Source organism: Corvus hawaiiensis, chromosome 3, assembly GCF_020740725.1.
Source record: "Corvus hawaiiensis isolate bCorHaw1 chromosome 3, bCorHaw1.pri.cur, whole genome shotgun sequence".
Classification (NCBI taxonomy): Eukaryota; Metazoa; Chordata; class Aves; order Passeriformes; family Corvidae; genus Corvus; species Corvus hawaiiensis.
Genome location: NC_063215.1, coordinates 41,129,308 through 41,146,095, shown reverse-complemented (window position 1 = coordinate 41,146,095; position 16,788 = coordinate 41,129,308). Strand labels below are relative to the sequence as shown.

Sequence of the window (16,788 nt, the reverse complement as noted above, 5' to 3'; positions counted from 1 at the left end):
ATAAATTAGAGATTCATTTGTTGGAGGTTTAGTACATTTATTATTGTTCTGTCTTCCTTAAACTAAGGCTCCTTCACTTATAAATGCATTATTTATCTTAATCAGCTTAAATTGGCAACTTTCTAAACGTTTTTTCTGTGATACAGCACATTACACTGCCTTTCTCTTATAGCTCATCATTTCTGACCTAGATCAACAATTCTTTTTATCATGTTTAACTAGATGCTTTTGATACAGCACAAGGACAGAAAGTTTCTCAGTTAAATGTTTGTCAGAGGAGTTTCAGAGCTTTTGTCTCTGTGTACAGGTGTTCTATCTTGATGTAGAAGCAAAAGTCTAAGATATGCACATATGTCTGAGAACAATTTTTCCAGTGGATCTCCATCATAACTTCTTACCTGTAGGTAGCATCAGACTGCACAGAGAGGTGCAAGGTGCTTTATCATCCTTTCCACATGAAGAGGGTGGCTGCTACAACCGATTAATCCCACTGTACCTGTTTCCTGAACTGTGGGGCCAGTGGAGAAACTACTGGCTGTATTTAGACACGAAAAGTTTGCAGCTTCTTCCCAGTGATCAGAAGGCTAGCTTCACTGTCTTTCAGAACTGGGTCTTGTCAACACAGAGCTAGCAAGCTGATGAGAAGGAAGTTAATGATACAGAGACTGGCTGGCATTCCCATGCCACTGGTGCACTGTTTCTCACACCTTCAGGCACTTGCTGCAAGGATTTAGACTCTGTCACAAAACATGCAGCATGGATATACACCAGAAGGTAATAATGCAAACCTGAGTGTATTCTGGTACTTTCTTGATCACATCTGGTAAGGTGTGCCTATTTGACAACTTTTAAGCAGTTTATAATCCTTAAAATGAACACAACTATATTTTTACAATGTTTTTTTCCACTAAGGCAGATTTCACTTGTAATGAAAAGGAAACAAACTGTAAAAATACAAATCAGTGTTACAGGTTGAATGCAAATGAGTAATCTAGTATCAATAGTAAGACAATAATTTTGCACAGCCTGGACCTTACTGTTTGGCATTAAGATATACTGAAAAATAAATTCCAATGTTACTGCCGAATTTACTGATATTCTCTGTTCCAAAAGTTAGGGACCTACTTTCCTAAGCAAGCAGCTTCCTTTTGCCACAAGTGGTGCTGTGGCTTCTCTCAGATGCCTATGAAGAGGCAGCTTTTGGGTAATCACTCTGCTGTATGAGCTTCACTGATGTGGTGGCAATGAAAAGTCTAGAGATTGTCCTGAACAGCTGAGAAGCAGTTTAGTGGAAAGCGCAGAATTATAAAGGTTGCTAAAGGCAGGAGGTAAGCCTATTGTAAACATGGAATATATTGTAAAATGGACTTTTATTCATTTTAGTAAAAATGCTGCTAATGATTTGAAGGCAAATTGTCATGTTTTGTAAATTTAAATAAGAAATATTTCTGAGTGAAAGCAATACTATAAAGAACACAAGCACTGGGTCTGGTCAGTGTGGAAGTCATGCAGATGACTTGTCTAATCTGGCACTCCTGCTCACAATAGCTCAGTTTGTCTACCTATGCTCACAGCGGGATATGCTTCCTAAGAACTGCAACAGAATCAAGGATGTCACATGAACACACTTTACCATGCATTGAACTCTTAATATTTTTATAAGGATTCATAAGACCTGTCAGTGATGATAGATCAGAAGTGTGCCTGCCCTCTCCTTACTGCTGGGAGAGTGCTACACACTAACAAAGAGTAGTCACCTCAAAGATGTTCTGAAAGTCAAGGACCTTGTAGCTTGGTTATTCTAGGAGCTGGTCATAATTAAAAATGTAGTTCCATTTTTCACCAAAGGATCCCTGTTGTCTTACCTGGCATAATGGTCTTCTGGCAGTGAAAACACTTGGATGAATACTCATCAGAGTAGCATTCAGTACACAGCAAGACCTCATCCTTGGCAGCAAATGGTTTCTCCACAAGTGAGCGATTGCACTTGGCACACCTGAAGCACCCCTCATGCCAGTGGCGGCCTTTGTAGGCCAGATCCTTGAAGAAAGAAGGATCATGTTAAGGTTAACATTTCTTTATGGTGTTTTAATCCTTCAGGTCCTTCGAGAATTAAAATGAAAAATGGAGAGCATTGCAGTGGTGGGTCCAACCAGAGGTGTGCTCAGGAAAGGTGTAGGTACTCAATGTCACACTGTTGTGTAGATCTCTTCCAGAGGCCTTTAGGAGGTGCTTCGGCAGATACAGTGGGCCTTCCTTATGTAACATAGAGGTATGTTTTCATTGGAAGAATCATGTCATATATTACAGTTGTATTTCGAGGGGAAAGAAGGGATCAATGTTTTTAATGTGCGCAGACCACTGTAGAGGAAGCCCTTACTCTATAGAATTTGAAGTGAACCTTATGTATTTTCAATGTTACTACTTCTTCTTCCAGCTGGCATGACATAATGCTAAGTTATTGCAGAAAACAAGCAATTAAAATCTCATTGAGGACAAAATGATTATTAGGAAGATTAAAAAAATAATTGCTTTTGTTTACATCTGATATCAATCCCCCCGAAAACTTGGTAGAAATAATGTTTGTTTAAGACTCAGCGGGCTTAGGGGATGAAAGAACTAACAGTATGTGTATGAGATCCTGGCTAAGAATTCAAAAATGACCAAAGAGCAGATTTAATTTTTCCACAGTTAAAAAAGCAAGGGAAAAATGCACCTCCAAAAAACCGTCCCACCTTAAAAAAATCAACCAGAGCCTTCCAGGTCTCTTTTATAAGAAGCACAAAAGGGCACAAATCCAATTGCATTGTTCTCCTTTATCAAGTCTCCACCTTTTAAAGTGCTAAAAAAGAAAGAAATACCATGCTTCATTTTGAGAGCTGCTGAGCACTTACCATTTTAATTTCCATTGGTTGGCATTCTGAACCTTGCAGGAACCAGGCTGTCAGCCCACAGCAGCCTGAAGCAAAGATTGGGTGAGGAGGAGAGGAAGAAAACCAAGCTCTAGCCCCTGGCAGAGGTGAGACAATCAGCTGTAGATCTCTGTGTGCCGCTTTTCTAGATGTGTCTATCTGGGTCCACTCCTTTCTTATCACCTCTGCTTTTTTCTCCCATTTCTTCCTTCCACTCAGTCCAAAGACATGGCTTTTTGTTTACAATCTTCAACAATGGTAAACCTGTCACTTATTTAATTTTTGATTTTAAAAGTGAAATGAAGTGAACTCAAAGCATTTGTTCTCCTGGTGAATCTGACTGGTGGTACATGTTCAATGTTGCTGTAAGTAAAATGCTAATGAGAGTTTGAGGAGTGTCTTCATCCAAATCAGCGTTTTCCTTGGATGATTCCTGTACTCAGACAATGTGCTTTGAAGTGCTGGGCTCGGGAAGCCTTCCAAGAGGTTTATTTTAATAACTTCCTGTCCTTTTATTTCTAAGGAACATAGGCAAAGAGAGCATGGGGAGAAGGTGAGCACTGCACACTGAGCTTGGCAAAACAAATGCTTTTTGATGGGTTTCAACTGAACTTAAAATTCAAAGTCAAGTGTATGTGCTCTAAATTGAAGTATGGGGTATTAGCAACTCTGTCAGACCACAGAGGAATTTGAATTATTAATTAATATTGTAAAAAATGGAGAGGTGAAAGGAAAGACAAGGTTAGAAAAACTGCCACTAATATGCCATCTCTGAGATGAGCAAAGTAAGCATGGCATTAAGTAGGAATTAAAAAATACTTCATTTCCAAAAGAGAGAATATGCAAATAATAAACATGTTGTCTTCTCAGCTTGACATCTGTGTGTCATTTTTCGATGAACATCTCTCAGAAATTCCAAGGTGTCATCCAACCTGATACACTGAATTACACCAGCCACCCTATCACCCCTCCAACATTGTGCAGCCTCTACAGCCAGTGAGTGACTGGAGGTGAAGGATGGAGCCTAGCTGATGTCCACACACCACAGCCTTGCTGTATGCTTGGGGTATATGCATGTGCAGATTTCCTCATCTTTGGTCCCAGAGCTTTCCTATTCCGGGAAAATAGCACTGTTTCACTCTGCTGTATGTGTGGATGTACAACAGCCGTGCTTAGGTCTCTTCAGCAATACAGGGATACACAGAGGGGTGGATATGGAATCTGCCATTAAAGAAATTGGATTTGTGTATAATTTAACAAAGAACAAAAAGTGCAAGCTGTATCTTTACCTTGGAGTTACACTCAATGGGTTGCTTGCACTCTTCACAGGGGTTGGCATACAGGCTGTCATAACACGGAACACAGTAAGCATTTTCTTCTCTTAGTGCGTATTTCCTGCCACGGAGAGACTGAAGGCAGAAATGACAGTCTGTGTGACTGCTGGTCATCCTGCTGGGGCCCTCCAGGTGATCTGCAAAGATGGAAAAATCAGGTAATTCAGTGCATGACCATTTGCTTGCTCAAATAATAAGTAATGCTGCATTACCTGTGAAAGTTAGACAGGCATTTCCTGGTCATTTGCAGTGCCCTGGATTTCTCAATGCTGGGTTGTTCTACAATAAAAGGGTGGCCTTTAACAACATATACTGAGTACTGTATTACCTACATGATGGGGAGTAAGAGGGCTGCTTCAGCTTATTCTAACACCGTTTCAAGTCAGACACCTGAAAATGAGGCCATCTTCACATTCTCTATGCACAACTGCTGGCATTATGAGCATTATGTACTGGATTCTGAGACATGGATCACCCAGTAATAACGTAATGGAGATAGAAGCAATAATTCAAAAATTAAACCAACTGCAGAGTTAAAAGGCCAAAGAGAAGAGGCAGACACTTTATGGTGTGTTCCTGGCTTTCTCTTGATACTCCTGTCTTTCTGCTTTTTCCTTTCTTTTCAAAATACCCCCACATCTACCTGAACAAACAGAAGGAAGACAAGGGACTCCAGGATATATGACTGGTTTTTACATTATCCCAACTGTGGTGCTAGTATTTGGTGGCAATGTAAGGTCACACAAATACCCCTGGATAGCAAAAGAGTAAAGTATAAAGAAAAATAAACAAAATCATAAGTCAAAATCATAACTCAAAGAAAGTTTCCCTTGTTGTTATTGGAAAAGATTGTTTATTCTTACATATTTCTTTATTGCCGGATTCCATGTTGGCAGTACCAAAATAATGTGAGATAGTTTATATTTCCGTGCCAGACAAGTGCAGGAAATACCACAAATCTATTGAGAGCCAGTTGTATGAATTTCCCATCCTTCAGTTTTTCAGGCTAAAGACACTTGGACAAGCATCCAAACCTCAGCTGCTTATAGATCTGCAATACTGAATGTTTTAAGGATTTTGGAGACGAAGACTCATTTCAGTCTTCTTGTTGCTGATTGGATCATCACCACTTTGCTAAAATTGGGTCTTGATTCTTGGAAATGAAGGAAGCAGAAACCAGAAAGTTCAGTGAAGCAACCCCAAAAACATCTGCTGGACTCATTGGATTGCACTCTTCATTGAACTCAGAGGAGTTGAAAACAACCGGGGAAGGTCTCCTAAAATATTTACATGTCAGTGACTTTGGGCAGCTGAAATTTTTTCACTTTGAATAACAGTGCAAATTAGTTATCTTAACCAATGCAGCGCCTGAGAGTAAGGAAGAGCATACAGACGACAAGATTCGAGGGAGTGCTTACCCATGATGAGTTTTATGTGATACCCTTGGAAAAATAATATAACAGGGCTTAAGCCTGGACTTCCATTTCCTTAAGATCTAACAGAGATTTGAAGGTGTAACAAATAAACCCATTTATATGAGAAAATTACATCCATCAGCTTGCACATTTACAGAACATGACATAAAAAAACCAGGCAGAGCTCAGTGCATTTACTGCACAATCACAGTCACGACCAAAGTCAAGGTTAAGTTTTGCGCATTTTGTTCTATATCAGGGAAAAAGTAAAAACTGGTGTCTAAGGACACAATCAAGGAGTGTTTGTGGTTAACTGTGCTCTATATTCAAGGTCACAGGACAGGCTTGAAACTGGCTTTCAGAGGAATTTTCTTTTCTTTTTTTTCAGTGGGAATTAAAGGTGTGAACTGCCTCGGAGGATAACCCTGAGTGAACCACCTTTCTAATCTCCTCCTTGCTGGATCAGTACTCCTGCTTCCTGAAAGAGTTTCATCTCAGCCTAAAAGTGGCAACAGCAAAATCCAAACAGGACATGCATGTAGAGTTTTGTTACTTACAGTGCTTTTTTGTTGCACAAAGCTCACCAACAAATAGCTTCCTATACCAGCAGAAACATCTCTGATTTTTCGTTCTAATGAATGTCAATCAAGTTTTTAGTTTATCAAAAACTCTGCATACCAAGTAATTTTCTTTAAAATGTGGTTCTCTTGATTATTGCTTTTTTCCCCTAGGAAGTCAGTCTGTTCCAGGAAGCCCAAGTTGTGTGCACAAACAAGACTCACTACTGTAATAGTTCAGAACTTCTGAATTTGCAATGTAATTATACTCCTGAAGCCTTATATGGATATGGGAGTGAAGTGCTATTAATCCTGTTCTACAGATGAGAGTTGTTGCTTGAGAACTTTAAAAAAGCGGCCCCAAGAACAGAGTCAAAGCCTGAGGGTGTCTTTGGGCTGCTCCTCTAGTAAAATGCTCAAGTTGCCCAAGGGTTTTCTTCAGAAATTCTTCAGAGTTTGACCATGAATCATCATTAAGGACCATGTTTGGGAATGAAGCAGTAATGGTATGCAAAATAATGAAGATTTTTGCAAATCTTTAGGCAAAGGTCTGGGTAACCTTTGAGAACTACTTTTACAATTAGAAAATGCAACAAAAAAGGTGAATCTCATCTCTCCCATCACCACTTATCCTTGCTCCAATAAATAAGTAGTGGTACGAGCACCACGCAGTTAAGTAGAATGTTTTTCTTGTGCTTTGATCCTAATCTCTAGAGAAATATGTTTACTTTAAGTTTGCTGGAAGCGAGACTTCGTGTTTTGAAGGTCAGTTAAGAAATCTCTGGAGATCTGGTGTTATTCACTCTCATGGAATGAAACGCTGACTCGAGCATTCCAGCTGCTAACTTGAGTCCTAGGCACAGGGAAAGACTGCCATTCCTTGGGAAAAGAAGATTTTACTATTTAAATTGGAACATTTTAAATTGGAAGCTAAATACTGTTGATTTTTATGTACCTAGTAGGCAGGGATACGTGGTATCATTTGTAGTGTTAAGAATATTCCAAGGAGGTGCAGAGAGATGTTGCCAAGGATGTGAGAATATTGTAACTGGAGTCCCTGGGGTCAGATTTGAGAATGCAGCAATTTCATGGACTTGTTTTCTCTCTGGAGCTAAAAAGCACAGCCCCAAGGTTAATATATCTAAATTATTTATCTTGATGTTTTCTATAAATATATGTTAATCTCCCTCACATAATATAAGAATAAAAAGCCCAGAAACATTCATACTACTCAGAAAGGAATTAATATATACATACGGATGCAGATATGTGCATACAGGTAAAAATATTCTATCTTTCACTTCATGGCAATTCTAATGGACTATTTCCCAATCTAAACATACCAGCCTTTGAACTTCATAATCTTTTTCTTTAAGAACATACAGTTATTGGAACAAGGCTCTTTCTCAGAGAGACATAAAGAAAGAAAAATGGTGGGAAAAAAATTCCTTGGAACAACACTGAAGGATAAGAAAAACAATTTGATCTATTATGAGTAGGACACCCCTGCAAGCTTCCCTAGCCTCTTGTTCATTTTCAAGTAAGTATATGTTTTTACCTTCTAATGTGATTTGGCATATTTGCATGAATTTGCTGACTTCATTTTCTGTTGGGGTTTTAGTTTAGTCTTAGGTTTTCCTGTTAAAGGAATTTTCTCCCATATGCATGTTGCTAGGGGACAAATAGCTGTACTTAAGAAAGACAAAAAGGGGAGTGGGGCGGGCCTGGCTACTCCTTTGTCTACACCTGGGTGTGGGGACAGTTCGCTCTGAGCGTCCGGAGAAAGAAGCTGCAGAGAAAGGAGCTGCTGCTGCTTTCTTTTTGGCCGTTCTTTCTTCCTGCTGGAAGCAACGCCGGGACCCCAAAAGCCGCTTTTCCCTGCCCTGCTGGAGACCGAGCTGTGGCTGTCCTGCCCCGCTGCTGCTTCGAGCTTTCGCTACGCTGTAGCCCTGCTCGCCCTGCCTGCCTGGGCCTCCGTGGTTTTTCCCATCTGGATACATCTCGCCTGCCACCCGGGATTTGCGTTCGTCCCTGCCATTCCAGCCTGCTGTTCCTGAGAGCCCGGGATCAGCTGCCCAGCGGTTTGTGAAGCCTTTGTTCCATCCTTCCCGGGATCCCAGGGCACCAGAGCCGCGGGTTTCCCGAGCTCGCTCCGGAGCGCCCCCTGCAGCCGCGGGGGAACCATCGCACCTGCCCTGCTCACCGGGAGCCGCCAGCGCCCCTGCCGGCTGCGAGCGGAACTGCACCCGAGGGGAAAGGGCCTGACAGCCGAGAAGGCTGGGACTGGGTTTGTGATTGCTGTTACTGCCATAGTTGTTGTTGTTTTGTTTGACTGGTTATATACATATATATATATATAGTAAAGAACTGTTATTCCTATTTCCCACATCTTTGCCTAAAGGCCCTTGATTTCAAAATATAATAACTTGGAGGGAAAAGGGGTTATATCTGCCACTTCAAGGGGGGCCTCTGCCTTCCTTAGCAGACACCTGTCTTTCAAAACCGAGACATTTTTCCTATTTCTATTTTTGTCTCATGCATTTACATATATTAAGGGTTCTGTTTGCTTTTTTAAAAATGGCTAGAGAAGCAATAGGAACTAGGGGTATATATTACAGACCAAGTCAAACCAAGTACCTACAGAAAAGAAGACACAGATGTTAACTTTGAGCTGTCTAATCTCTGTGGCACAGTACAGCAACACAGCATCAGGTCCTGGAAGCACCTGAGTGAATGCAGAGCTCTCACTGATGAAATTCTCCTTTCAGCAGCCAGGATGGATGCCAACTGGGACACAGCTGTAACAATCCGACTATCCTGCTCCATGGTACACAAGTCATACTGTTGAGGTGTCATGGCAAAGCAGGTATTTTAGAGGTTGATCTGGTAATTCATACTGAATTGTACTGTGTTCACACACCCCATGACTGCAAGCAAAAAGGACAAGAGTTGTGGCTTAACTAGGGGAGAAAGCATCTCAGGAATTCTGTAATTTTTTCCTTAATTGGTATTACTGTCTGCTTTGTTTACACCATGCAAATTCAAATGGTGTAGTCATCTAAATTCTTCCCTTTTTTTTTTTTTTAAATAATTCTTACCCACATTTTTTACAAGTTTTCACATAGTCTGGTAGAGCCAGAGTTTCCTCCGGTGTCATTATGGAGCTCATTCCTTTCTGACTACTGTCAAATGTATGGAATAAAATGAAGTGATGAAATAATTCAGCTGTGCATTTTTGTAACTTTTAATGTAAAATCCTGTCAGTATTCTTAGTTGTACTTCCCAAACTGAACCATAAGACAGGTTTGAGGATTGCATCTGTTACAAAAGGCTCATATGATGAAGAATACTGAAATTGACTGGTGAGTTAGATGGGTCAGAGTGGCACCCACAGCAAACTGGCAGATGACACCACACCAGCAGGAGAGGATGATACACCACATGGGTGTGCTGTTATCCAGAGGGACCTCACTGGAACTGGAGAAGTGGGGTGAGAGGGGGCTCATGAGGTTCAGCAAGGGGAGTTGCAAGGTGATTCTTTGATGGACCACAGAAAAGTTTATCACTGCTGAAAGACAAAAGAGGGAGGGTAAAAGTCTCCACAAAACCTCAGTATTCTCTTATGGGCGTTAGAACAGGAGTGGGGCCGTTCTCATAACAACAACACAGGTCTCCTGTAGATGCCTTGTTGTGAGACCCCATCAAAGCTGGACATGCACTTAGTCTAAACATGTGAGTAATGCAATTGCTGTCAGCTGAAATATTCACATTCTTGAAGCTGAAGGTGTGCTCTAGAGCTTTGCTATCCATAACTTTGGAGCACAGAATTTGAAAGATACTTTCAAAGATAATATAAAAGTGTGATTTTTAAAAGTATAGAACTGATCACAGTCACAGCAGTGAATGCAAAGTCTTCTCCATTATTCTTTACACCTATTTTGTACAGTCCACTTTCCTGCCTCCACACTCATCTACAATCCATGATTAAGGAATCATGAATGATACTTCAAAAAGCATTTAAATAAACAGAAAATGGAAGTTACAAATGAAGACATGCGCTGAAGTCCTGATCTGACACTTCCACCAGTGAGTTCATCCCTACTGTGCAAATCATAGAGTCATAGAATTCTAAGGGTTGGAAGGGACCTTAAAGATCATCTGGTTCCGACTCCAATGCCATGGGCAGGGACATGTCCCACTAGACCAGGTTGCTCAATGCCCCATCCAATCTGGCTGTGAAAACTTCCAGATATGGGGCATCCATAATTTCTCTCTTCAACCTATTCCAGTACCTCACCACCCTCACAGTTAGGAATTTCTTCCCAATGTCTAACATGAATTTCCCATCTTTCAGTTGGTACCCATTACTCCTTGTCCTATCATTACAGTACATGATGAAGAGTCCCTCTTCAGCTTCCCAGTCGGCCCCTTCAGATGCTGGTAGGGAGCAGCATCAGAGGATGCTTTGGAACCATCTCTGCTAGAACAGCATCTGCACAAAATGCCTGCACAGCCGGGCAGAAGTCCCCCAAGGAAACAGCAGCATCTCAGCCATTCACTGACACCACCGGGCAGGGACACACCTCCCTGAAAGTGACACAAGCCTGCCTTTGGGACTGAAAGCTTTCCCGGGAAAAACAGCAGCGATACCTGTGAGTGAAGTGCTAACAGGTCATGAAACAAACCATCTTGCCACTAACAGGAAGTAACAGAACTTCAATAGGGAATGCTGATGCTGACTGTAAGGTTTTAATGAAAAAATACGCAATTTCTTGTTTTTGCAGATGCTTCAGCTGTAGAGACGAGATTTCCCTGTCCTTACATTTTATTTCAGGAACAGCAAGGTGGACGAAGAGTACTCTGTTGTGTGAGAATGAGTGCATCACATGAATTACAATCCTTTTTTAAAAAAAACCCAAAAAACTACAAGTGACTGTACAGCACAACTTTTTCTAGATGGGTTATTTTAAAGCCTGTGACCTAATTAGAACTGCTTTAAGAAACAAAATGAGCAAAAATAAAAAGATCATCATCATCAGCATTGTTAGCAACAAGCTAAAATTGGAAAGAATTTTCATTACCCTATTTAAAAAAAAAACAAACTTGCTCCCCTCAAACCCAAACGTAAACCCCCCAAGTGATAATAAAACATCTGCTGCAGTGGCTTTTCCTCTTCTCTCCAGCTGTGCTATGCCAACCTGACCTAGTTTTCTGAGGAAAAATATAAACCGAACCACAGCACTCTTTTAATAAAAGTATGACACCTTATCAAAATGAACCAAACCTAAAATTTTCTATCTCAGCCTTGTTAAGAGGTTGTGATGAGTCAGATGGCATCACAGCTTAATAAAAGCAAAGGCTACTGTCAGTAGTACCTGTATGTAAGATCCCTACTTCAATTATCATTGTTCCTAGGTATTTTGATTTGTAGGCCAACTGTTCTGTGGGCCAGTTTTGCTGCTTGCAGTGCTCCATCAGGCTTGACTGCCACCTTCTTATCAAGCTCATGTCTGAAAACAGGGATGATGTGGCTCTGCAGACAGGCCTGGGGCTGCTCATTGCACCAACAGGAATCATTGTTTGTAAAGCCACTGCTGTACAGTCTAAGAAATGCTGCCCACTGCAAATGTAGCACTGCAAATGTCTTTGCCTTATGTGTGAGATATTTGGAGTAACCACTGCTGTGTCAGTCTCCAATCCTTCCCAAGGGAAAACAGATTTCAAGGTGGGCAATTCCAAGAGGCAGGATCAAGTATGGTTTGGGTTGGAATGGTTTGGGTTGGATGGGACCTTAAAGATCATCTACTTCCAACCCCCCTGCCATGGACAGGGACACCTCCCACTAGACCAGGCTGCTCAGAGCCCCATCCAGCCTGGCCTTAAGCACTTTCAGGGATGGAACATCCACAAGTTCTCTGGGCAACAAGGAGAGAAGAAGTCAGCAGAAACATTGAGCAGAGCTAGAAACAGCTTGATCTCTACCGATGGACTCTGGATTTTTGATTACAATTAACACAGTAGGTATGGGTATGATATTTAGCATTAATGATCCTCTGCAGTTGCACTGTTTTTGGAACACAGAGATACAATTATAACAACAGAAGCATATTAAAATACATATTCATGTATTGCATCTGCTAGGTAGACAGACCATGAAGCATCTAATCTGGTGAAGAAAATCTGAAAGAAGTTTCACTCTTAGTATTCTATCATTTTTACAGTAATTAACTGGTTATATGCTATAACTGAGACAGGTGGCATTTAGAAAGGTTTCTAGGAGAGCTCACAACAAAAAAGCAACATGAAAATATACTGTGGGTATTCTTCAACAGATTTATTTGACTTCCTTCTGCTTCCCTCTAAGTGTTACCTCGCCACCTGCTATGTCTTCTCTTAGAACAGATCACTTAGAACACTGGTATCTGTATTCAAATTCATGTAGCTGAATAATTGCTCTCAATTCTAGGATGTCAAATTAGGTGATTTAATATTTTCTGGATTAGGGTTTAATTCTGGATTTTAGGGTTGGTGTGCTCTTACCTATTGGGGAGTGCTATGCACAATTTGCTTATGAAGTCCCAGCATCTGCACCAAGGCTGCAGTTACAAAACAGTACAATTCGGCCGTGTATGCATGTCACCAATGCTATGGAATTATAGCAGGGGTTTTCTTGCTTTTATTTTCTGCCCTGGGTGCTTTAAACAGATTGTGGACAGGAAAACCTTATTAGTTTAACTACATAGGTGCATTAAGGACAGGCTGCTGGCTTTTGGGCTGGAGGAAAAAAACCCCAAACATTCAGATATACACATTCTTTTATATCATGTCCTATATTCACTGTTGATAGTTATCCAGCACATATAGTTCTAGCCCAGCCAAAGGATATATGAACTCACAGTATGAAAACAGTTTTAGAAGAGATCTCATGAAAGGAATTTTGAAGGCAGTGAACCTTTTTAAGAGAACCCTTTTAGCAGTGGGGCTGGTAGAAAGAGCAGGGAGTGGAGGTCTTTGGCTCTTTGTCCTTTACCAGGGAGGAAAAATAACAGTGTCACTAGGACAAATATAGAAAAAAAATGCTGGTGGTTTTCCTTTTTTTGCTGTTTTCTGTAAATATGCGGCTTTGTGCATCATCCATTAAGCAGGCAAAAAATGTTAATTAAAGACCTCTTGAGTCTTGAGCAGTTGAGTAGATAATGTGCTGTCAAACAAGATAGGGGATAACATGGCATTGACTCAGTTTTAACTTGAATCCTCACATCCTGTGGCAGCAACATTGACCAGTCCTTACAGAAATTCAGCCCTGGGTTCCTGCCAGTGACATTTGCCACCTATTTGAAGTCTTCATGACTCTTACATTACCTGTTCTGCCTACTTGGGAGATGAAATCTGTGGAATAATTATGTGACTGGGTATCCTAACATTTCCCTTAAGCCCAAAAGTCTCTGCACCACACATTAAACATTTTCTTTCTATTTAAAATAGTCTAAAAGTGGTCATGATTTAAAATTAGCAGACCATGGTATTCTGTCTTTCTTTATTGCGATGTGAGGTTACTGACTCTTCAGTAACTGCCCTTCTGGGATTTTTGTAATGCCGTGATACGAAAAAGACTCTTTCTTTTCTTTTTTTTTTGGCACTATGACTTTGAGAATGAATTTATTTCTATGATTATAAATATACAATATCTGAAAATTGGTTCCAGTGTAGGGTTGACCTTTTCTGATTGATGAAAAATTAAGGCTGAAGTTTATCTGAACACCCAAGACAGTCAGTATTTGATTCAGACAAATAAAACCCATCACTAAATCTTAGAATGCTGGATGAAATTTGGTAAGAATGAAGAAATTCCTTTCTAACATTTAAGAACATTTTAGGAACATGTAATTTAACTCAAGGATATTGTGGAACAATGAGTCCACTGATACCAGTAAAGTCTGGTGACGTGGATTTATTCAAGTGATGATGTGAAGATTGTAGCAACAACCATCTTTGCAAACCTAGAATGGAACTGACTGGTTTTGGTAGAGGATGGTGCTCAGAGACCATAACTCTGACCAGCTGTGGTGAAAAAGGTTGGTCTAAGGAGGGGGAGAGTGGAACACAGCAGCAGAAGCTGCACCAAGGAACAAATACAATCCAAGGCTTTCTTGCTAATTTATGTAAAATTTATTAAAAGTTTTCAGTAAAAAGTCCAAGCAAGTAATTAAACAAATTAAGAATTCTGCTACTGTATTTTAAAAAATCCAACAAACCCAAACTGTTTTGAGCTTTTAATTTGAAATATTTCTCAATGCTCTTCAATTTTGAAGTATCAAACTAAACATTGACAATTAGAAGACCAGCATGAAATAGTTTTTACTCTAAACACTTTTCCCCACGCAAATTAGACTTTTAGAAATCTAATTATGCCACAGTTTTGCATGTTTTAATACACAAATGAATCATGATATGGCTGAATTTGAAACTTGAAGAGCTCTCTTGAGCAAGACTGAGCTCAATAAGCATGTTTAAGCCTAATACTATTACGGGCTTCTGATAGAACGAAAACCTAAATCTCTGAGGTATTTTACAGCCTTCCTTTCAAAGGTTCCAGAATGCTTTTCTAACAACAGTAATAAAGTAATGCTAAAACACATTTGTGAGATACTTGTCAACAGAAAAAATCAATACTTGTCAAAGGAAAGTAATTGACTTCCTCAAGGTCCATTCGATGGGTCTTCTCATCAGGCTGTATCCACAGCACTGGCCCAGGCTTGTTAAAAGCACTGTACCAACGTTGCCAACTGGTCAACTCCCAGTGCTAGAGGTGGAAAGCACTTCCAAATTTAGCCAAAGTAATAAAATGTTCCAGTTGCTTACTTTGCAATTGTCCTTTATGACTCTGAAGTTATGATGAATATTCTTAAGCAAAATGTTCTGTCCACAACTACACCATGCTCTAGCACTTGGGCATTCTTGCTATCAATTCTGCTACCTATGTACAAAGACACATTACAGGAAGATTAGTATTTTTCTGACTGATAAAGTCTCTTAAGTGTGAGGCCAGCAACCAGCTAGGACAGCCTGTTCAGATCCATTACCCACACTGTGCTGTGTAAGAATTAACCAGTCCTTTTACATGGACCTTGAACAAATTCAGATTCAAAGGCAGCCATAGCTGGGAAGAAAAGTAGCATACTAGTATGGATGAAGTAGAATCAAAGAAATCTCTTAGTCTAAGAAAGGGGAACAATAAAGGACGATTGTACCACATGGCAACAGAGAATGGGAATACTCAGAGAAATTAACCTAAACCTGCTCAGGCTAATGAGCAAGGCATTTTTTTTGCTAAAGAACAGATATAAATTCCTCTCCAGGGTGATCTAGCAGAAATCAAATTTAGCCATCATTATGAAGGAACTAAGGCAGCATAGCTTCCCTTTGCAAATCTTGTCCTTCACTTTATCTCTGCTACGGAATTTTATGTCAGGGGGTTTTATAAACTTGTTTTCTTGGAGTCATGTTTGCATGTTTCCACAAAACTGTCCTTATTTGATCCCTCTGCCATTTTACAGGAAAACACAAATGTATGAAACAAGGAGCTCACAGCCTCCTTTCTCATAAGAGCTACATGCCTCGTTCCCAGAAGCCCAAGTGGAGCATCAGCAGCATTTCACTGCACCAACTTCCAAACTTAGGGCTCTAGAGATTTTAATAGAGCAGTTGAACTAGAAATGATTAATTTATGAGCATCATTTTATCCTAAATTGGCAGGGAAGTGTGCAGAAAAACTCAGCTCAGATTTACTCCCCAGGCAATCTAAAAGCCTTGATGGCACCTAGAGCTTGAGTCAGCAGGAGGGCTGCTCCTTCCAACAGGTTTGGAATTTCACCCTCTGATTTTGGGCTTGATGGTTGGAAGCATGCTGGTTAAAATATTTCTTTCTGTCTGTCCATGGTTAGGCAATACTAAAAGTTTTTAACTGCTCTTTCGAGAAATAAAACTCCAGTAGGGAAAATAAATGAAGAAAGCTGGGATTACTGGTACAGAACCGACAGAACATATGTCTTACCATGTCAGCCCAAAAATATGTGCTTTATAAATTATGACTGCTTGCAAATAACTTGGAGACACCATACATCAGAATCTATTTCAAGCAGCTTTTGAATTCATTTTTCTCTTACCCTGCAAGTTAGTTAGTATCATCTCAAGTTTCTACCAAAGAAACACCTTTGAGTCAAAGTGACTCCTGATCCTGCAGTAAAATTACATGGGAAAATTACATCAGCAATCCGATATAATGTTAATATAATAAATACATGACAGTTTCTTCTGTTACTGTATAAATGACAAGTTGTTGCACAAAGAGAAGAAAAAAATTAACACAAATTAAAAAAAGGCATCTGAAACTTGATTTCTAAATGTAAATTCTAAACAAAATTATGATCCTAAAAATATGATAGCTGAAAGATAACACAAAGTGTCTTATGGAGGGAGAATCGGGAGATGATATTTGTTGTTTACAGCAATATTTTGACTTTTCATAAAAATCAGCTTGGAAACTGGTTTTACTTCCAAAATCAAGAAT

General features: G+C 40.1%; 1 protein-coding gene across 2 annotated transcripts in view; it reads right to left on the bottom strand.

Annotated features, from left to right (window-relative positions):
- FHL5 (four and a half LIM domains 5) overlaps positions 1-16,788 on the bottom strand; it is a 29,921-nt gene that overhangs the window by 7,650 nt on the left and 5,483 nt on the right. Inside the window, exons 3-5 of one of the 2 annotated variants that reach the window (XM_048296831.1) lie at positions 4,459-4,525; positions 4,202-4,383; positions 1,866-2,040 (exon numbers count right to left, since the gene is read on the bottom strand). In XM_048296831.1, the coding sequence (XP_048152788.1) occupies positions 1,866-2,040; positions 4,202-4,360 (334 nt within the window). In that variant the 5' untranslated portion in view covers positions 4,361-4,383; positions 4,459-4,525. The remainder of the gene's footprint in view (positions 1-1,865; positions 2,041-4,201; positions 4,384-4,458; positions 4,526-16,788) is intronic. The other variant, XM_048296830.1, reaches the window with a different exon arrangement.